General features: G+C 28.5%; 1 protein-coding gene across 6 annotated transcripts in view; it reads left to right on the top strand.

The window, feature by feature from the left end:
• Positions 1-15,279, top strand: part of LOC118184702 (CREB-regulated transcription coactivator 3-like) — a 203,733-nt gene extending 188,454 nt beyond the window's left edge. For all 6 annotated transcript variants that reach the window (XM_085810658.1, XM_085810660.1, XM_085810662.1 and 3 more), the window contains one exon: positions 507-15,279. In XM_085810658.1, coding sequence (XP_085666784.1) covers positions 507-736 — 230 coding nt within the window. In that variant the 3' untranslated portion in view covers positions 737-15,279. The remainder of the gene's footprint in view (positions 1-506) is intronic.
• Positions 15,280-24,092: the final 8,813 nt, after the last annotated feature.

Consider the following 24,092-nt stretch of genomic DNA (forward strand, 5'->3'; position numbering starts at 1 on the left):
ATATTGAAATTTTATGCAGTTTTTATGCAAATTAAAAAAAGCTATTAATGTTATCCCCCCCCCAAATTTTTCTTTTATAAATTTTGTTAACACTTGCTTGCCTAAAAACATTAGTCCTTCATTCTGAGATTTGCGGATTACCAGAATTTTACTGTATGTAATTAGATAATTATAATAGAACTGTATTTTCATGGCAACATTAGTTTAATATAAATTTCTTGTTTTTGAAAAAGGTGATTTTTAATGTTGTCTGTTTGTGAAATAACTGAAACTGAGTATTTTGTTGTATTCAAACATACAAACATTGGTATTTATTGTTCGTCGATAGAAGGGAAAAAAATAACTATAATTAGATGAATGGGAATTTTATATATCTATTATTTTGCTAATATTTTTATGTAGTGTAATTCATGCAAGAATTATCATGCCTTGTGTTGTATATGCTTTTTTTATGTTAATCTTTTGCTAAAAAACAAGTTTTTAAAAAGTATTTCTTTTCCTTTCAGCACCAAGTGGTGATGAGCCTATTCTGAGGCAGGACTTTGCTAAAGAATTAGGATGTGCAATAACAAATATGTGTAATTCTTTTGACTCTGACTTCTTTACTCCTGAAGAAGCACTCAGAGTTGGATTAGGACCCATTGACTTTGATGGCTTGCAGATATTAACAGATCCTGACATACATGTGGTCAGCGATCCTTCTGCAGAGGACACATTTCACCTTGAAGGATCATAGTCATATGAGCTTTAAAGAAATATCCATTGATGAGGATACTTTTATTTTAGGAAAAGTGATGAGCTGTATTTACTTCTTTCACATTTTCCATTCATTGCTCCTATTATGTACTTGTATATTGACATGATAATCTTTGGACATGTTTTCATCTCCATTGCAAAAGAAAAAGCATTTGTACTCTAGCAAAACAAAGTGACCTAACCTCCTTCTTACTGTGGTCTGTATAAAATTTATACCACTCTTAGAGTATGACACTGTTGTAAATTGGAATTTATGATAACTGAAGTCAACTGCCAAGTTATGGCACATGTACATATCTGTACAGTTGTAGATCATTTGATCGCTCATAGATTAATGACAATGTTTGGAATGAGAGCTGCAGTTTGCTCCAGTATTACTGTGTAATTATATAAAACCATGAAATGGCCTCGATGCATTGTATATTGACTCCACTTGTACAGATTCATGCCTGTTCAGGTAAAATACAAACTTCATATTGTAATTAAGCATGTCATTTCTGTAGTTTTGTCCAATGTTTGAATTCTGTTTTTAAAGTATAAACATTTCTATTTGCTCATTTAATTTCCGTGTTCTAGCATGGTTTTGTGATACCAGACCAGTAATTTTATGTATGAATCAAAATTACTTTATTGATTGAAATCATGTTGCTTTTTGATTAAAAGTAATTGTGCATTTAATATTTCAGCTATGGTTGTATTTCAGGGTTAGAAATTTTTGAGCAGGTCTCATGATATGAAATAAATTCATGGTAGCATTTTTTAATTTCTTCTCTGTGAGAATGAGCAATGGAAAGAAAATTTCAAAGGTTATGAGCTCTTCTTGATGTTTTATAAAAATTATATATATTATATTCAGTTATTGCAGACTGATAAATACTGCTGTTAAAGAAGATTTCCATAGATGCTAAGTAAATAATTTGTGCACATATATACAGCAGATCAGAAATACGCACAGCCTGGAACCACAGTCTTTGTGGATTTTGCCTCTGCAGATTTGGGATTATGAAGAAAAAATATATACACAGTCAAAAGTCGTTTAGCCGGAATGATCTATAATCTGGACCTCAAAGCTACAAACTTTCTGCGCATGCGTGCAATACCTTTACGCATGCCCATATGCATATACGCATGCGCATAATGCGTTTACACATGTGTGTTTAATGTATAACGGACAGTATAAGCTAAGCTAAAATTATCTAATTATCTATTTCAGTTAATGTTGCAGATTGCATTGTTAATTAATCTTCGAATTGAATCCGGCTTATTATATTTTGCAGACTGTTAGAGCAATTTTATAAAAGCTTGAACTTTCGATTATGTCAAATAGAATTTCCGATGCTGGATACTGCCAAAGGATCTACAAAGTGAAAGCATGTTTTGATGTCCATCAAACTAAAAGTGAAATTGCTGCAAAAAATGGATAAAGGCGTATCCTTTGTTTCTCTAACCATTCCGAAATCTGTTTATCAATTTCACGCTGCTCTGCAGGGGAGGGGGAACGTCGCCGCGCTATGAACTGGAAGTTGATCTGTCAGCACTATCCTCAGGGCAGATGTTTTTATGTTATTCGGCTTATAGTTCATTACTAAATGTACTATTTCATCTCGATGTACTCTGTCTTTAATATGATTTAAGTCAAATTCATTATAAATATCACAAATACACATCAAATAGTTTTCTGGTTGCAATTTTCTAATTTCAACTATGCGTAATGTATGCTTTATGCATGTGCGCATTGAAAGAAATGTTTCATAAAGTAAACAAATAAATATTAAGCTTTTTTTGTAAATTTTTATACCCTTTAGATCATAATTGTTCTTTATTTCATAAATTACGGTTTCATATTTTTTATTTTATAATTTCTGCATGCCACCTTATCAGATTTAAACTAATGATCTATAATCCGGAAAAATCGATAATCTGGAATCACCGAAGTCCCGACAAGTCCGCATTAAAGACTTTTGACTGTATTAGATTAAAACTAAATAATAGCACAACAAGTTAAATCTGAGTAAAGAAAACAGGTAAAATCAATTAAATTATTTTTGGCATTTTATGGAAAAATTTAAAAGCATATTTAAAAAAATATTTTTTACATTTTTCAAGCATCTGATTTGTAGTTACTTATTTTAAAATTTTAGAATACTCTAGTTTGAGGTCCCTGTCCCCAACTTTTTAAATAACATGAGGTTATTACTTGCTTAATATTTAATTATATATTTCATTATTCTGAATATTTCCGATATTTTTCTCATAAAGCTGCAACTTTATGTCACATGAGATGGTATCTTTTTTTTTAAATTTATTTTTAATTACATCATTATCATGATCAGGATCTTTTTGTTCTGAACTAAAATATTGTCATTGTCACTTTGTCATAATCAATTTTTGATGATAGTATTTGATTTCAGCCAGTTCGCAGTACTGTTTTCTTGAGGCAATTTTTCATTTTCCATCTTTTCTTTTTCATAAAGAAGCACTTCTTTACCTATAGCCATTATTCGATCCAAAAATTGGTCACTGTCATACTTTATTTCAATGAAAAATGACTTTAGCAGTATGTTGCACGATATGTTCAGCAAGATAAGCTTGGAAACAGAATTATTTAATCAAAGTTTTGAAGTTTTAGAATCTTATTAGCTTTGAATTTCAGTGTTTCAATCTGACCAAGTTATGCAGATTTTATGACAATGGTTTTTCGGCTTCATACCCTTTTTATGTAAAATGCAAAGTTATGTATTGTTGACAGTAATTATGTACAGGCATTAGCTAGATGTAATGGCTCACCTTTAATCACACGTACCAATACATGATAATTTGCTGAAAAAACTTATAATGTGAAATTCCTTTAGATTAAATTTAATGTAATTCATATGAAATTATATCTTTTATTAATTCATATAATTTTGTGAAATTAACAAGGTTTGTTTACTAAATCTTGATGGTAGGAATTTCTGTTTATGGGAAAAATCATTCTTATAAGTAGTATTAAAATTGTGTAATAATACCACTGTTATCCCTTGTCAGTTATTAACCAGGTATATCTAAAAAAATTTAAGCTTTTGCAGTTATAAGGTATTGATATTATCAGAGTTATGTTACATGCTAGATATAACACATGAATTTTCCGTGGTAAGTATTATGATTTTGCTTGATGCATTAATCTGAAATTTTGCAGTATACTTCAACTCTAGAAGTATCATCTGGCAGTATGCCCTTTAAATGTATTAATGGCAAAATCTGTGTTCATTTTGGTGTATGTTTTACTTACAGTAACTATGAATCTTAAATTATAATGGCTTCTTTATTGTAGAATTCCTTATTCCTCCAAATGATGACATTTTCTGCTTAATAAAAACTGGTGTACATTAATTGCCAGCAGTTCAGAAGTGGGTTTCAGACAGTGAGTTTCAGAAGGGGCTAAATGACGATATTTTTAAGAATTTCAGTCAAATTAACTGCCTTTATATGTCCATAAGATCTTTTTTGTCACTTGGTGTATATTAGCTTATAATTTAAAATATTTTGCTTTCTTAGTTTCTTTAATGATGTAAATATCATCTTAATGAATGAAAGTTTATGAAAACAGAGACTAAAATAAGTAATTCTATAGATTAGGTTAGTAAATGCTGTTTTAACATAGGTCTTCAAGAGCAGTCTTCAAATGCTGTGCCATTCTGAGAGTTAGAAGACAGTAATTTTGTCTAGTAAAGTGTTATTGCATATTTAGTTCAGGTCTCTTGGTATTTGCATGTTTACTTATTTTTTTTTTTTTATATATATTTAAAAATTACTCGTGCTTATTGATTGTTGTTGTTGTGACTAATCTAGATTGTCTGGCATCAGACCCATGAAGATTAATGAACTTTGAAAAGATTAGAAATTCTAGATATGGATTATAATATTTTTAACTGAAATAATTAAAGAAATGGTTTTATTGGTATGAAAAAATATCACCCTTTTTTAATTTCAGTAAATTACTTTTTTAAATCTGATGGTGTTAATGTAGCATGTGAAAAATAAGGATGATTTTATGAAAGAAGTTCAAGCATTTCTTAAAACCATGAGTTTGTATTTAAATTTTGAAGATAAAAACCACGTGGAATATAAAATAGGCTAAATTTGAAATTTAGTTTTTACTAACTTTACATACATGTGATTCACAAAATTAAAACTATCACACTCCCATTTATTTCTATGTATTATTCTATATGCATTGTTGACAACAGAGTTAAAAATAAACTAAACATTTAAAAAAAAAATTATTTTTTCCCTTAATTTTTTCCTTATAATTAAAATTATAAAATAAATGGCATTTTTTCAATTACTGCTAACTGAATAATTAATTAAGAATTAAGTATAATGACAATAAAAAGTGTTTTATAGGCTTGCTTTTTTATGCACTTAATATTTACTATTCTGGAGCTTGTAGCTAATATTTTGTAAATTAAAATGTATTGTGATTGAGACCTAAGTAATTATTTCTTAACCCTGAAATAGTTTTGTATTTTCAGATAATTGTCTGATTGCATTTGCATAAGATGAATTTTATATTTTAAATTTTTGCGTGTATATATTTAAAATATTTCCTGCTCTGAAAGTTTGGATATATTTTCAATTCATTGTTATTGAAAGATTCTTTATATTATGCTGCCTAAAACTGTTTTAATGTACTAAATGTAAAAGTTTGACTTGTAACTTATTTGTTACATCACTTCTTAAAACAATTTTATATGCAGTTCGACAACCACGTACTGTTCTTGTAAATTAAAGAGCCAGCACTGAAGTTGGTTTGCTACTGCTTTAAACATTTCTCTTTCTCATGCATGATTTAGAGAAATTGGGTATATATCTTAAAATTTCTAAAAGTGATAAAAAAAATTACTTGTGTTTGATGGAAAGTTTCTCCTTGTTTTTCAGTGTTAAGTTTATAAAGACTAAAATGAAATTTGATATTTTTGAATAACTTCAAAATATTTTGAATTTTGTCTTGATTAAAGCTGCTTACCAAATCCCCCCTTTTTTTTATTTACCTGTTTAAATGTGCCAAATCTATTTTTATGTGCACTGCGTTTATTTTCCTTTAAAAGTTTTCATGCTGTATATTTACATATTGTAGTAATTATGGTTTTAATTTTACAATTTTTTGGAAGAGTAACCTGGATTGTAACTGCTTGAATTTAGTAGTTTTCAACAAGCAAAGCTTTCCAAATTTCATGTTTGTTTTCTTTTTCAGTACTTTAACATTGTATACTGTGTATGAATTAAACAGTTTTAAAAATCATCTATTAATTCGTTCTTATTGGAAAAGGCTTGTATTGGTTGGTGCTACATTTTGCATTTAAGCTAGGTTGTGTGTTTCACATTTTTAAAAGCTTATAAAAGATCTTATTTATTTAATCTTAAATTATGGCATATATTCTAATGTGGATCTCTCATTGTGCACTGGTGTATTTGAGACCTTACTTGAATATTTCTGACAATTCTCCTCCTTTATGCATACAAACATATTTTTCATAATAATTGTTAAATTTTTTTATCTAACAAATATCTAAATAAGACAGTCATGTATTTAAAAAAGAATACAGTTTTATGTTGGACTGGCATTTCTGGTATGTTAGTAGTAATATCACTTCTGCTGCTACATTGTAATTGAATTTTTGAATTTCTGGACCATTGAGGTGGAAGACTAATGTGTCCTCATCTAGCAGATACTGCCAATAACGTTAGTCCCATAAATGTATCCAAATTCAGTGAACATTTTTGTCATCCTGCCTGTGGCATTCAGATTTATTTATCCCATAAGCATATTGTACAAAAATAAAATGATGCTTTGCTACTTTTAGAGCAAGATTATGTGAATGATGCACTATTTATTTCTGAAGGGGGTTGTTTTTTGAATTTATATATTAATACATTTAGGAAAGATGACTACATTCTTTAAGTGTTGATCTTTTATATGTACTTTTAAATATAAAGTTTCTCAAAATAATATAGAGAATTTTATAAGAACAGTTTCATCACTAGGATTCTAGAAATACTAAATCTAATATTTTATGAAATCATTTTAAAATAAAAACTCCAGTTAGTAAAAATTCCTTATGTTTTACTATGTACAGAAAATCAGATAAACTGTTTGTGCAAAAATCATTGTTATTTTGTTATGGCAGTGGTCTCGAAACTCAAATTGCATTTGAGCTGAATGCATGATCTTAAAACAGCCTACAGGCCAAAACTTTTTTCTTTGGTTAACAAAAAGCAAAATAAAAAGTACTTTTAAATTTCGCTCATGAAGTATTTATGAAAACATGCATAAAAAATAATAATAATATTGCAAAGTAAAAAAATATAGATATATATACATATATATTATTTGAAATTATAAGTTTGGTATCAGTAAGAAATTTTGTTGATTACACTATAATTTAACTATATTGATAGCTTAATATTAAATTCTTTGACTGACATGCCTTTCAAGTAATAGTAATGTGTTTAATTAATTGTTAAATAACTTAATATAATATTTGATTTAAACTAAAAATAAACAAATTATGAAAACATTCAAAGTTTTCATAGAAAATTGGCCCAGTGGGAGAAAACTTGACAATAAATAATAACCTAGTGCTCTTTCTCTTATTTATTAAATTTTTCTTTGATGCATAAGTTTAGTTTGGTTTTATTTGAGTTAGAATGATGCACTCAAGGGCTATCTGCCTTAAGGGAAGGATGCCTTCGTGAGAGACTTTCTAAGGGAAACTGGCTCGTAGACACATTACACATGGGGAAAACCAAGAAAATGCCCATGCAGCCAGCCCGTTCACCGTATTCGAGCCTTGTACCGAACTACCAGTGTTCAGCGACGTTACCGCTTGGCTGCTGGTGGGCTTGATGCGTAAGTAAAAATACATGTTAGTACAGAAGTAAATAATAAACTTCTTTCATTTCTTACTGCTTCTTGACACTTAATGCATCATGATTCTGGTAAAATTTGCAGCCTTGGTTAGAAATTATGTTCATGAATTGTCGATGCTCATAAGTCAGTTGCTCATCAGCTCATCAGTCTTATTAATTTTCAACTGAAAAAAAAGCTTGTTTACACATAAATGTATTCCCAAACAAAGCAATTATTCTTAGTGAAAATTCATAAATGTCAAATTCATAATATTTTCACTAAGTATTCATAACTTGCTAAAAATTCATAACTATTTATAGACAAATGCAAATAAATATTAATAAAATCTGCATCTTCAAATCTTTAAATAAAATTTATATCGCATTGTAAATTTATAAGCTCCATTCATAGATTTTTCAGTATGTTATTCATGTTTGTTTTTAATAGAAATGAAAAAAAAATTTAAACTCTGATTTCAAATAACTGAAATCTTTAAATATTTTCAGCACTATATTTGCAACAAATATATAATTGCTGTGTCTTTGTAGCTGCGTGAAATTGCTTTAGGAGTGGCGAATTTGAGACCATTACTGTATGGTACTTAATACCAAAAAAAAAAAAACAACTCTTGTAGTTGCTCCCTAAATTTTGAGGTATTTAATTTTGGTTCAAAATATGCTCTAAGAAAGTGTAAATTTGTTCTTTTTTCTCTGCATAAATTTTCCATATAAAAGTATGAATATTTTTGGCTTTATTAAAACATCATGAATATTTTATAGCAGGAATTTTAGCTATACAAGTAGCTTATAAAAAGTTAAGTTTTGTATTTACAGAACCTTTTCATTCAGGGAATGGAAGCTGTTACTGTGAAGTTCTGTACTTTATTTTGAGAATTTCTGTAATTGAAAGCACATATTATATATATAATATATTATAAGTCAATATTTAAGAGAATGAAGCCTCCATAAAAGCATCTTTAATGACTGTATATGTAAGACCCCCCACAAACAACATTTTCCCTTCCATGTACATAACCAAATACACATGCACCTTATGTGATCCTAAGACCTGAAGATATTTTACTAGGAAGAAAATTTTGTATGTATGTTTAACTGGGTTATTTGAATAATGTGAAACACTTGAGAACTTTGTACTTATAAGAAAATTATGTCTGTAGAGAAAATTTGAAGGGATTTTTGATTTTGATCCTTGTTTACATTACACATGAAGAAATTTCATGCATCAAACTTATTCAGTTGCTAAGACTAGAACTGAGGGCAAACTTTCTAGCATTTGTGACTTTAGCTGGATACTCATAACTTGATCTCACATACATGAACTTAATATATTGGAGGTTTTCTGCAAGAAAGTTTTCTAAATAACACATCTTAGGTAAAACTTAAGTATGAATGTATTATTTTAATATAAGAGTTTGAATTTGTCAAGTATTATTAAGGTATTTTTTTATTTAAAGTAAAATTTTATGTTGAAATAAAACACACATAATCTTATCTCAATAATACTTAGGCAATTTAGTTGTCTTTTCTTTATAAAGGCTTTAGCATATCATGCTCATGTGTGATTTTCAGTCTAAGTTCATTTATGACCTTCATATCAAGCTGAAGAAGGAAACCATCTTACATGCAACAAATTATTATTATTATTATTTATATTTGGGCATAAAACAATTTGCAAATTTAAAATTATATTTAAAGTCATCTAATATTTGACCCCATATGTTACTTTTAAATGGTTTGGCCTGTAAAATGATATTTAGCTATGGATTTTACAAAAAAAGCTTTTGTCGTATATTCAGGCGCATTGCATATATATATTTGCTTTCTGTTTATTATTTGTAGTTAATGTATTTACAGATGTCTGTGAAGGAAAGACATGTATGAAAAACTTTGTACTCATAAAATACAAATGAAATATTATCTGAATAATGTAAAACTTAATAATTTAAAAAACTTAAATATTTGAAACATTAGCCAATCCTGCACAAACATATATGAACATATACTAACACAATAGGAACAGCAATATAAATAAGTAATTCATGCAGCAGAGATTTGCAAACACATGTAATAAAGTTCATTAGTAAACATTTTATTGCATTAAATAGGTATCTTATCATATATTCTGTAGATTTACATTACTTCAAAGGCAACACAAAAAATTCTTTTTTTTTAAATATTGCATAATATAATTTTTCAAATATATTTTTTCATTTTGCTTAAAATAAGTCATGAATTGTTTTCATTGTAGCATTTTTTTAAAGATGTAATAATTGTATTCATGAAATTAAATCAAAAATTATTCTTAGTGTTCTGTATAGGATTATTTGCATGCAAATAATTATTTTTATATGCAAATTCATATTTTCTTGTTTTCTGTAATTTATTGTATTAAAAACTGTTATTCTATTGATATATTTATAAACGTATTAAAAAATTTAATTTTTATTTCTGAAAAGTATTTTTGAAATGCATTTGCTTTTTAAGTACACTACTATGTAAAACAAAAACATAACTGAGTGAAACATGTTGCTCTATATTTGCATGCTAATTTGCCTTATAATGTGGTGCATGAAATATATAGGATATTTATTGAACTAACGTATTGTTCATGCAGTTAAATGCATGATAACACAGACAAAATTTGTTTGATTGCTTTGGGTTTCTGATAAAAACTGATCCGGTGATAAAGTTATAGTTACCTGCAGTATATACAGTATAGTTTAGCAATTATTACTGCTCTGAAGTTTTTTAAATAGGAAGCAAAAATTGGAATGCACAAGAAACAAGATGACAATTCAATGGGAAGTGAACTGTGAAGAAATTTAATTAAAAATATCCACAGAATTCTACATAATAATGTACTTGTGCTGTAATATGGATTCAGTATGATATGTCCTTGTATTAATTTGTAAAATTTTACTAAAAAAATATGAATTTCTTCAGATGGATTTTATTTTGCTATATTAGTTTGTTGCTATTAAATATATTCATAATATTGCAAGTACAAGTAATTGCATGTTATTTTAATTTCTTTGTAAATATTTCTAGATTTTTGTAATTTTATCAAAGGTTTTTGCTACATCATACATTGAGTCTAAGAAGTATGTATGAAAAATTATTTGAATTAAAAATAAAATTTAAAAAAAAAGAACTAATGAAAATAAAATTTGGAGACACTATCAGTTTTTATTTGGGGGGGGCAGTAGGTATGCTGTGTTTAAATTAATTTTTTTCGGTTGCATCAGAAGTATTTTAAAAGCATCCTTTTTCTTAAATATATATATTTTTAGTATATTTGTTTTTGTTCATAACTTTGTTCATTTAAGTCATGTAAATTCTATAAAAGTTAATATTTATTTACACTAAGAGATGTTTTTCCATTACATGGTTACTCTTGTTTAAACTAAAAATTTCACGATAAAAAAAAATGATCACTTTAATTGCATTTATAACATAAAATTTTATATACACATTTTTATCAAACAACATTATTTTGTAATTATAAAAAGCTTTATTTTTTAAATATAAAAATCAAACGTGTGTGCATTTATCAATAAATTTGTTTTGGATTTTTTTTTTTTGGATGATTTTCTGTAATTTGATAGAAAAACACATTTTATTTATTTTATATATATATATATATATTATATTTGGTACTTGTTAAACCAAAATTTTGTGATTAAATGAGTGCATGTCAATAGCATATCAAGTATTTTACTATTTATCAGAGATAATAGTAATCATAAATCCTTTCATGTAATTTTAATTTTTAAATTTAAAAGTCATACAGTTACAACATAGAAATATTAAAATTGAATAAAAATTTATTTTAGAAAATGTAAGCTTTTTTAAGGTAACAGCATGCTTTCCCTCCCCCCAAACTTTAAGCTGTGTTATTTTCAATAGTTGATGTTTTAATAAATTAGTTACATCTGCAACTTTCTCAGAGAAACTGAAAAAAGGGAAAGTATCAATAAAAATTTTAAGGGGAGTTTGGTTTAAAAATATTTCTTTCACCAAGCAAAATATTTACCAGAAATAAGGTATATTAGAATTAATTTGAGTATAGTTGCAATAAATGTTTTGAGTTCATTATATGACAGTGTTAGCTTAAAAAATCAATTATTTTCTTCCCTAAATATTTAGTTTTACTGTAAAATTTTATATTTTATTTAAAACTGCTTCTGATTTGCAGATTTTTAGTGAATAATGTTATTTATAATTTATTATGTTTAATTTTTGGTTTTATGCTGCTTCTTCAGTGTGATTCATTTTTTTGTTGCCAGATTTATGAATGTGTATGAAAACAGAAACATAATTTATTTAATTGGAACTGTTTCACATTATCTGTTAATGATATATCAGAAATATATCTTTTAAGTGTATGATCTTACATATGATTAAAAAATTTGTGAAGTTAAGTTATGAATAGGTGAATGATGATGATAAGATAGAGTAATATGAGAATGGGTTATGCGTAAAACTTAATTTTGGAATGTTTAAGCATTTCCTGTAGATAAAATTTATTAAAAATTAATGTTAACTTTAATTTCTTTCACTTGAATTTTTTAAGAAAATTTTTTCTCAAATAATGATGAAATTATTTAATTTTAATTTCTTTCTTGATGAACCAAACGCAGATGATCCCCAAATCAGGGAAGTCATATTTTAAGTTTCCATTTTGAATTCCTCATATGTAATGCCATTTATACTGCTATGTTTTTATGGGTTATATAATCATCCTCTACAAGCAGCTGCATTCTTGCTGATATGAATGTTTAAAAACATATTTCATAGAAAACTGTAGTTTGTTTTTAAACATGCAGTCTATTTTTATCAGAATAAAGCAAACTTGAAATGTTTATATACTTTGAGAGTATATCTTAAAATTTTAAACATATTTATTTTAAGGAATCAAATGAAAATGTTTTAAATTTTTAACACTGTTTTAATAATACAGTCAAAAGTCGTTAATTCGGACACCCATAATCCGGAATGATCTATAATCCGGACCTCAAAGCTACAAACTTTCTGCGCATGCGCGTAAGACCTTTACCGCTGCGAATTTGCGTGTGCGTGTGCGCAAAATACGTTTACGAATGCGCGTTTAATGTATAACGGACGGGATAAGCTAAGCTAAAATTATCTATTTCAGTTAATGTTACAGATTGCGTTGTTCCTTAATCTTCGAATTGGATCCGGATTATTATTTTTTGCAGACTGTTAGAGCAATTTTATAAAAGTAAGCTTGAACTTTCGATTATGTCAAATAGAATTTCCGATATATATTTACTAATATGTAAAGGATATACAAAGCGAAAGTATCTTTCGGAGTCCATTGAACAAAAAGTGGAATTGCTGCAAAAAATGGATAAAGGCATATCCTTTGTTTATCTAAACTTTAACGTTTGTTTATCTTTAACGCCGTGGGGGCATGCAATGAATTGGAAGTTGATCTGTCAGCACTATCCTTATCTTAAGGGTAGATGTTTTTATTTTATTTGGCTTATAATTGCTTACTCAATGTAGTATTTAATCTCGATGTACTCCGTCTTTGATATGATTTAAATCAAATTCCTTGTCATTATAATTCGCTTCCGATAGCGAAGAAAGTGACAGAGGTTATTGAAAACGAAAAAATTTCGATTGACAAATTAGTCGGTATTCTCGACACAGCAATTATAGGACATAAACAGCGGAACTTTGTAACTGAACAAGAAATTATGTCTGTTTATAGAATTAAAGAGAATGTATTATCACATAAAAAACGAAGCAACTTAAACAACTTACATTGAAAAAAATGTTTAATAAAGTAAACAAATAAATATTAAGCTTTTTTTTTTTTGTAAATTTTGATACCCTTTAGATCATAATTGTTCTTTATTTCGTAAATTACGGTTTCATATTTTTAATTTTATAATTTCTGCATGCCATTTTACCAGATTTAAACTGATGATCTATAATCCGGAAAAATCGATAATCCGGAATCCCCGAAGTCCCGACGAGTCCGAACTTTAAGCTGTATTTTTAACGACTTTTGACTGTATTTTCATACACTATTTCTGCTGTTGAAAGTAAAGATGCATTGCTAAAGACAAAGGGAACATTTTATTAACTTTCAAAAGCATTTTTAAGTGGGCATAATACTCAAACATCTTAATCAGCACCATTCTTCTATATTAATTTTCTGATAAAAGTATAAGATTAAAATACTGAATTTCTTAGTTTTAACATTTTATATGCACCAGAATGATTGTTTTCGTTAAGGTATATTAATGCAGTAATTTCTTTCATGCTATGTTAAATATATTTCTATGCAGATGTGTGTAACGTCTTAAGTGTTTCTGGGATATCATTTGCCCAAACTCTTTTTTTAATTTAAAATTTCTCTTACATGATTTCCTGCACGCTTTGTTTATATTCAACTTTTTGAAGTTTCCAACTGTATGCACATATATTTGTTCGTGGCTTAGGCATACAATGGCATTTTAAATTTAATTGGTCTACTTTTGACAAATTTTATTGCAGGAGTCAAATTATTTTGGGGAACTAAATATATTCTGAAGTATTTTACTTTCAGATAAAATGCCAAATGCATGATATAAAATTATTTCTTTTGACTGTGCTAAAATAGAATTATTCATTATGTAATGCAGAGCCTTTATTTTTATCTTTTGTTTTATTTTATGTATTAGAAAGCATTAAGTACATAAATGAAGCTCCAAGTATTTGGAGGTATTGCGATAAATATTTTTAATTCTTATTAAAGAATAATAATTATATGGATTTTGTAAAATAGAAAGCTTCAGTTTTTCTTTAGTAGAAAACTTTGCACAGCAGTATGACAAAATAATTTTTTAATCTTGATTTCATAATAAACAATAATAATTATTATATGAGTTATAAAAGTATAAAGCTTCAAGTTTTTTTTTTTTTTTTGTAGAAGCTTTTGCACTGCCAGCTGATACAGATAAACATTTTCTGAATCTTTGCTTTAATTTCATTGTAAAAGCAGACTTAAATTTCAGTTGCAGTCCAGGTCAATGTTAAATTGATCTTGCAGTTATTCTGTTTTATTGATGTATACATAACATATTTTGTACTTTACTCTTCTCCTATATTATGATTATTCTTGTGATAAAAAACTCTGTTGTGAAATAAGTTGTTTATAAATATTTAATGGAGAGTTTAATTCTCTGTTGAGAAGGTACTGATCTTCTTAATGTTGTAATGTGTGCATGATATGTATCTTTAATTTTTAGAGATTAAGTAATGTTGCTGAAATTTATAATGGAAGTATTATCTTTAAAAAATGTTTTTCATATTTTTCTTATTTAAAAAGCAATTTCTGAGACGTGATAGATTTTATGACAGACAAATTATGTTAAAAAGAAGACGGGAAAAAACTCTTGTACATTAATCTTGTTGCTGTTCTCATCATTGTAATATTAATGATTGTGTAAAACATGTATCTTTGCCCATTTGTCAAAAAATCATGTTTTTCTCGAATCCTGGTGTGCCTTATATTGCATTGTAGCATGACTTGTTAATCTGTGGTATGTCTTCTAGATTATCTTCTAGAACTGATAAAAAAAAACCTTTATTATACTTTATATATCAATATTCAATATTTTATTTTAGTTTCTAAATAGGAGAGTGCTCTTATTTATGACATCAAGTTAATTAAAGAATAAAGAATTAAATCATTTTAATTTCAATAGACATATTTCTTAATATGGATTGTCTTAGAATTCAGAATACTAGAATGGGACTTTCATTTAACATTTCGTGGTTGATTTAATTATAATAAATTGCAGGAATAAAGCATGTTAAATTGCAGAATGTAGAAGTATCTCAATTTGCTGCTAGATTTTTAGGTTACCCTTGAAAGCATTGTTCAGTCCTTTTTAAGGAGTTTTTTTTTTAGATATTTAGAAGTGGTTTTTTTTTTTTTTTTTTTTTTTTTTTTTTTTTTTTTGTGTGTGTGTGTGTTAATAATTATGAATTAAATTCTGGAAGTAAAAGAATAAACATAGGTTATGTATTTAGTTTGTAAAGCTGTCTAGAAATATTTGAACAAAATATTAAAAGCAATTTTTTTTCAAATTAAATTGAATTGGAACCTTTTGCATTTGTGGTATTTATATCATTCCTTCTTATCCTGTGTCTTATTACTCTTAAAATTTGACTTATCAGCTATGATAATGTTTGGAGGAAAATTAATAACATTTAGTTCTTTAAATTTAACTCTTGCTTACTTTTAAGTCTAAATTTAAATTGCTTGTTGCAAAAATTGTACATTTTATAAATAATAAATTGGCTTTTTTTTTTTTTTTTTTTTTTTTTTTTTTTTTTTTATCTTTGCTTAAAGTAGATACAAAGTAGTGAAAAAAAGAGAATTTGAAATACAAAAATTATTCTGATCTAGTAATAGTTTAGAATTCTTTCCTAAATTGAAACTCTTTGGAAAGCTGTATACATATATAGCATACTGCAGCTGAAAATAAAATTTGCCACTAATTATTCTGCAGTATTTTTACAAATTAATGCGAGCTTATAATAATGCTGTATTTGTAATGTCCTAACCGATTTCTCCTAAAAAATGTTCTTACTTCCTTTAAAAGTTTTAAAAAATATTACATTTGATTTCATGTGTCTAAATTTAACTTAACTGATTATATTTTGTGTATATGAAAGAAATGGGTTTCAGGGTTTAAAGATATAATTTTTTTATATTAAATGCTAATTCTGTAAGGATGACAGTGCCGATTACAGTATTTCATGTGTATAAGGATTTGCAGTTTTATCTGCATATCATCAACCTAATTTGAGACTGGAAGACAAATATAAAATGTTGAGAAATTATTTCATATTTTAGTCTCAATGAAAACTATGCATGATATGTTCTTACAAATTTTTTCTTATTAAATATACCATCTTTCTTTAAATTAATTCATTGTATATATTTAAAGAGAAATTTTTTATGATTAAAAATAATTATTATAATGATATTTTTTCATTCTTTTTTGCCTGGAAACTGTATACATATATAGCATATTGAAGCTGAATTTAGTATAACAACATTTATTTTTCCAGATTTATTGGCATAATATTCACTTCTCCATTACTGTATTTTCTTAATTGTTGCAAAAGAAAATATTTTGATAATTAAATGGAACATATGATTTTCTTTGAAACTAAATTTATAAATTTTTGTATTCTTTCATAATTTGTATAACAATGCTTAATTATTGAAGAGTTTATTTAATTTCTGAATTATTAACTTGTAATAGCATATAGTTTAATAGGAGTAAAGTATATTTGTACTGTATGAATTTATTTGCTGGTGGAGATAATTTTTATTAGATTTTTTAAATAAAGGGAAATATGTATTCAAAAAATTAAAAGAATAGGAACTTGGGTACTATGAATTTTTGGCTGAACATTTCGAAATTGTCATAAATTGAAACTAATTATGAGTTTTTAAGTGGATATCAATTAAATAGACCTTTAAATTTATTTTAAATATGAAAAATATATGTCTTAAAATATTAACAAAAAATTTCAACAAAATTTGTTAAATTATTCTAATGTATTTTTTAAATGTTAATATTTAAGTGGAACATAAAATTTCAGAAACATTTATTAAAATCTGTGAAAAATATTAATAAAAACATCCTTTCCTATACTTTTGTAATTGCTTAAATTTTGTTTTGCTGCCAGTAAATCAAAAAATAAAATTGTCTTCTCTTGATTTTAATTCTCATTACATGATATATTAAAGTTTTCTTAATTTTTTTTTTAATTTTTGACTTTTAATTCACTGATTTTTTAAATATTGGTAAATGTTTATCTTTTAAATCTTGGTAATAGGTTTCATTATTAATATAGTTATGGAATTCAGCTACAAGTTTAACATTGGAAATAAGATTAAATTTTATAAATTCGTTCACAATTATATGCATATAATCTGCTTTGTTAGTTTTTAATACTTATTGGAACTTATATTTTTGAACGTAGATACCTTTCGAATTCTTTTATATGAAAATAAAATTGTTTTTTCAATTTTTTTCCTAGTGGGTTTTTAGAGTAAGGTATGTAACGTGCCTTTTCTTGGGTATCTTATTTTTATTAAAGAGTATAGATGAGAGAAGAATGTTTTCGCTGCTTACAATAAGAAATGGTAATGAAAATCATATGTTCTGCTATATCTTTTGTTTGATTGTGAAACCTTAGAGACTTGAATTGTGAGAGTAGTGTGGAAGTGGTTATCATTTCTTCACTTGGTGCACAAAAGTATGAGATATTGTAACAATCGTGTTGAACAGTTTAATGTTCGATTTACGTTTTCCTAGAATCATGTTTATTATTATTAAGTGTACAGTTGAATGGATATAAAATAATATATGTCTTTGACTTCAGCACATGTTACGGTCAGTGTATTATATTTCAGACTTCATCTACCTTCTATTTTGTCATTGTTGTTAAAATTTGTGACAATATTAAACAAATTAATGTTTTTAGAATGTTTCTCGTTTTCTATGTGTTAATGCAGTTGATGTGTTCTGTGTGCTAACCACTTGCGCTACGACTAAACTTCACTGTTGCGGTGCCGTGCGCTACAATATAACAAGTGGTAAAGTGTTTCATTTACGCCGCTCCGCGTCTGCGAGTGCAATCCAGAGCTGTAACTCGATAAGTAAGCAATCTCCTCGTTAAGCGACGTGTGCACCACGTTATTTTCATTTTTGCGATAAATGCCTATCAACGTGGTGTTCACGTCGCTAGCGGTTTGAGACAAAAGCATCTCGACGTGCGTGGCACGTCATTTTAGCGCAAATGGTTAAAACCCTTGACCTTTGGAAAGAAAATTATTCTCTCTTGTAGTTAGTATCGTCTCTTTGGCGCGTGTAAACAAGTTTTGGATTGAAAAATATATTTCCTTTCTCTTCGAAGAGAAATATTCTTTTGTAACAACAAAGTAGACATAGTGAACTTTGCGAAATCAAAGGTTTTAAATGCAAAATTGTTGGTGATGAAAAGAAAAGTTGCGAAAGTATTACTTTTACAGAAAAATGAAGAGAAAATTATACATCCGAAGAAAGTAAATAATTTTAGAACTTTTCTGTAGTCTTGTTTTTAAAGAAAATTCTCCATTTCAAAGAATAATCCAGCAATAAACAGATTTAATTCTTGAAGAAAGCTACAAAGAGCATTATTTTCACAACATTTTCCGTAGGCAGGTGGTTGAACGCAAATGCAGCGTACAGGGTGGCGCGCGGGATTCGGAGATTTTGAATCGCGTAGTACACTGTAAGACCATGATAATGTTGCATATACAATGCTATTTCAGTTGTGAAGAATTGGGCGAAAATTTTGGGTTAACATTTAACGTGAAACACGTAGGCCCAAGAAAAACGGTACGAAGTTCGCAACGTTCATCATAACGACATGTGAAGTAATTAAGTTTCGGAGTTTGGGTAGAGTGTTGCGTGTGAAGATTTAAAACTGCATCCATATAAGCTCCAAGTGATCCATCCATACATTGCAGAAGAGAGATTTTAATAATCGGCAAACATTTGCTGAAGCTTTTTTAGCCAAACATAACGAAGATCGAAAATTCCTTGAAAACTCGTGGATATATGCGATATGTGAAGAGATTCGATCCGTTACTGCGGACGTGCTTCTGAAAGTTATGAGAAACATAACTTTTGTTTCGCAAATGCAGGAATGTTACCAGGAATGCAGGGACGCCATTTAGAGGACTTTTTTTCAAAAAAAAAAAAAAAATTAATTGTTTTTGGTGTTATGTAAATGGTATACATATGCCTTCTTATATCCAGAACTATGTAAAAATATATAACATTACTGTGTATTACAGCATTTTCAAAATCTTTCACTCCAGAATGCCACCCTTATAAAGAAAGTTAAAAAAAGAAAAAAAATCACTGAATTTTGCTTAGACACGTATTGCAGACATATTGCGTAAATGTTTATTAGAACTTCTATATTTTTGCATTTGTTGAAGTTGCATGAAATTTTCATTCTTTCAAATATAATAAAAAATAGATCGATTTACTATTGTAAAAGGGAATAAAAGGCATACAAACTTGATGCAAACAAAATTTCATTAAAGATTTGTAAATATTGTTTTCCCGTGCAGTGGAAAATCGAAAGCAGTGAAAAAAAAAACCCGAATATTATGCTTTAGCATCAGTAATTTCAAAAGCAATCTATGTTTCATTGACTACAGACCATTAAGCTCCTTTTCCTCATTTCTTTCAAAATCCCCAAATATTTCATCAATGGATTGTGTCTTTGGACTGCTAAAAGTAGCTCTTTCTAAAAGCAAACCAAGGTGAATGGGGAAGAAAATATCACTGCTAACATAAAATATTTTCTGTTGGAAATCCTCCTGTTATCTACCTAGTTCCATTGCATAGCAGTCATTCCACACCAGACAGTTAGTTTCATAACGGAACCATTTTTCTCTAAAGAGCAGTCGACAGCTGGACCACTGTGATCAGAATCAATGTTAGGCAATGCTCGCTTATTAGAGTCAATGTTAAAATGTTTCGTCATACATGTAACTGTAGTAACGGGGCATTTTAGATACTATGATTTTTATGCAGGACTGGGCCCCACCTCACATGTGTCGCACAGTTACTTAGGCAAGATTTCACGAATTATAAGCCGATACTTCCCCACTTCCCACCAGACCTCAACCTCTGTGACTTTTGGCCATGGGGTTATCTTAAAAGTTCTGTTTATGGTGATAATCTAAACAATTGGGCAGAAATGAAAAATGTGACACACCGACATGTCCGTAACATTCCTCCTGATATGCTAAGAGCTGTTGTTGAGAATGCAGTAACAGGATTTAACTTGCTTTCGGAAAATGTTGGCCGCTACATTGAACATGCTTTGTAACACGTTTCGGAAACGATTAAACACATTTTAAACTGATGTTTTCATGTCTTATTTCATTTAACAATATTGCATACAGCGACCTTTTTTCCCAGGTGGTGAGTTTTTGAACACTCCCCCCCCCCCGCGGAAAATAAATTCCCATAACCTCCTTTACACGATTCCCAAGTTTGATAACATTTGGCCTGGTAGTTTTCCTTTTATGACCATTTCAAAGTGGAACTTTAATTATAACCACCATGTAAATTAAACTTTAAAAATTAGACAGTTTGGTTCAAGTCAAAGCTTTAAATATATATAAATGTAAATTTTTGTATTAATTCTCTTAGAAAGTTTTAAGAAGCTAATTTTTCTCTAGCGTTATAGATTGTATAAAATACATGATCTTTAATAAGATTTAGATTGTTTCAACCGATATAAGAATGGAGTTCCTCGGTGGTACAGAATAAACACTGCTGGACTGTTTTATTTCTTTGTCATTTAGCAAAAAATCTTTTAATTAAAATATTTATCCTTTGGACTTCGCTTTAAACTTTATTTCTAATTAAAATTACTAGAAAATGAAAATCTGTCTTCAGCTGAAACGCAATTCATGTAATTAATATTTTTAAAAAATTGAAAAAGAATGCAAAATTTATGGAAGTCTAGCAATCGAAAAATTGTAATTTTCTTGTGTGAGCACCGAAAATAACTGTAGAAGAAAATTAGGTAGAAAAGTAAGCAAAAACTTGAAGGGAAATTTGGCTTTTAGACATACCAAGATGTTTCAAAAAGTTGGACGCTTTTGAATAATACTTTCAGGATACTTCAAAGAATTTAAGTGTTCAAAGAGAAAACACTTGGACGTGCACACCAGCAAATACCATCAATTCAGCTTGTGTTAACAGAAAAGACAAAAACTATATCATTGCAGATGAGACACTGTGAGAAGTGAAGAGCGACTGGTTTTAGACTATATGATTGCATAAATTTAAATTACGTTATAGAACATCATATCGTATCATAAACGAAGAATCCCATGATTTCTCATTTGAAGATTCAGGATATATGTGGATGTCACCTAAAGACGTTGTTTTTTTCCCTCTTGATGAAACAGCGGCCGAGCGGTAAAGTCGCTGAACACTGGTAGTTCGGTACGAGGTTCGAATCCCGCGAACGGGCTGGCTGCATGGGCATTTTCGTGGTTTTCCCCATGTGTAACGTGTATACGAGCCAATTTCCCTTAGAAAATCCTCTACGAAGGCATTCCTCCCCTTAGGCAGATAGCCCTAGTGTGCTTTTCCATAATTAAATAAACCAAAACCTCTTGATGAAACCAGTCTTTCCTTTCATCTCATACCTTCAAAATGTTTAGCCTCTAAAGACTGATAAAGGCTCTGACCAAATACTGATGAAATGGATTGATTTGGATTATTAAGGTACGGCAAAGCAGGACTATCTGCCTAAAAGGAAGGATGCCTTCGTGAAGAGAACTTTCTACGGGAAACCAGCTGGCATACATGTTACACATGAGAAAATCCACGAAAACGCCCATGCAACCAGCCCGTTTACCGGGATTCGAACCCCCGGAGTGAATTACCAGTGTTCAGCGACTTTACCGCTCGGCCGTTTGGGGACGTTTATGAAATGGAAGGCGATAACTTTATTTAAAATGATTGTCAGAAATACCAAGATGTTTCGAAAAGTTGGATGCTGTTTAATATACTTGGAGAATGCCTGAAGAAAAAGAGCAAGAATGAAGCAAAATGCGTGAAGAAAAAATAAATTTTTGCATAAAATTTAGTTTTTTTTTTTTTTTTTTTTTTTTTTTTTTTTATATATATATATATAAATCTTAATGATATTTGATTCTTGCGATTTCAGAAATAAAATACTTGACTAAAATATGAATAACATTTTAAGAAACCAAATGTAGGATGATAAAATTGTGTAAAGCAATGGGCACAATGATAAAACTGTTTAAAGCAGTGTATGCTAGTCATCCTAAATTAAAATGTCTGTTATACATCTCTCTTATTTATATATCTTTTCTGAACGGAACATTGAAAGGCGTGTTAACTGTGCTTTACTGTATTTTTTCTTTTAATATATGCAGTTTTCAAATGCATCGTAGTCTGGGTTACAAAGTATTCTTCCGAAAGAAACGCAATTAAAATAAAATCAAATTCAGGAAAATTTATATTAAAAAATATATTTAAAATGCTCAGTTCGAATGAATAAATAGAAAATTTTAAAATAATTATCTGAAGAGAACAATGCAACACTAACAATTAAAATAAAAGTCTAAAAATTTAAAAATTACCTAAAATAGTAACTAAAAATATAGTACAAAGAAAACTACTTGAAAAAAAAAGTAAAAATAAACGATGCACCTTTGATTTAAACTACGCCTTTCGAATAAGTAAATAGAAAATTTTAAAACAGTTATTCGAAAGAAACCATGCAACTTAAAACAATTAAAATGAAATTCAAAAAAGAAAAAATACTTAAAATAATAACAATTATAATTAAAAATATATAATAAAAACCATTATCTGAAAAAAAGAGAGGATCGTGACTTTTTCCCCCCTCACGCACGAAAGGCAAAAAGGTTGTCATATATTAAAAAGTTCGCCAAGTGAACTATTCTTGGCGAAACAAGAAAAAGCGCCAACATAAACTGTTTAATTTCTCCGTAAATTTCGCATCAAATTTTATAAAATTTAGTATAGGCATAATTTGAGTCGTAGAATCGAAATATGTAAAAAAAAAAATGGTATGTTATTTCAGAAAAAGTCCGATTTTGTGTCAAAATACCTATTTTAGAATAATGTTATATATCCTAAGTCTCGTTTCCGAGACATGAAGAACGCAATTTGAATACGAGGTTAAAAAAAGGAAGTATTGTGAATCGGCCTAGTAGAACGGAAGATATAGAATTGTACTCTTTTTTTTTTTTTTTTAAAGCAGTGTGGCCCGCCAGCGGCCGAGAGGTAAAGTCCCTGAACACTGGTAGTTTGGTCCGAGGTTCGAATCACGCGAACGGGCTGGCTGCATGGGTGTTTCCGTGGTTTTCCCCATGTGTAACGTGTATACGAGCCAATTTCCCTTAGAAAGTCCTCCACGAAGGCATCCCTACCCTTAGGAAGGTAGTCCTCGTGGCTTTGCCGTAATTAAATAACCTAACCTTTTGAGCAGTATACATCACACAACAGATTTTTTCTGTAAACATTATATTTTTCGTTTAAATTTGTATTTCTAATAATTTTTTGACATAATCAAAAATGTCAATTTAGTATTCTGTTCGTCTCTACTAAGATAAAATAATTCACTTTTAACACTGGAATTAAGAGTAACAATGATCTGGTCGGTTTTAACACTGGTGTTATAAAAAGACACTTTTAAACCTAATAACAATCACAATGAACACTGTTATTAGATATTTAATTTATATTGGTTTAGTACGTAACAAAATATACATAACCAAATAATACTTACGAAAACATTCTAGTATAATC

This window comes from Stegodyphus dumicola, chromosome 2 (assembly GCF_044657685.1).
Source record: "Stegodyphus dumicola isolate Sdum_Otavi_A_Nest chromosome 2, ASM4465768v1".
NCBI lineage: Eukaryota > Metazoa > Arthropoda > Arachnida > Araneae > Eresidae > Stegodyphus > Stegodyphus dumicola.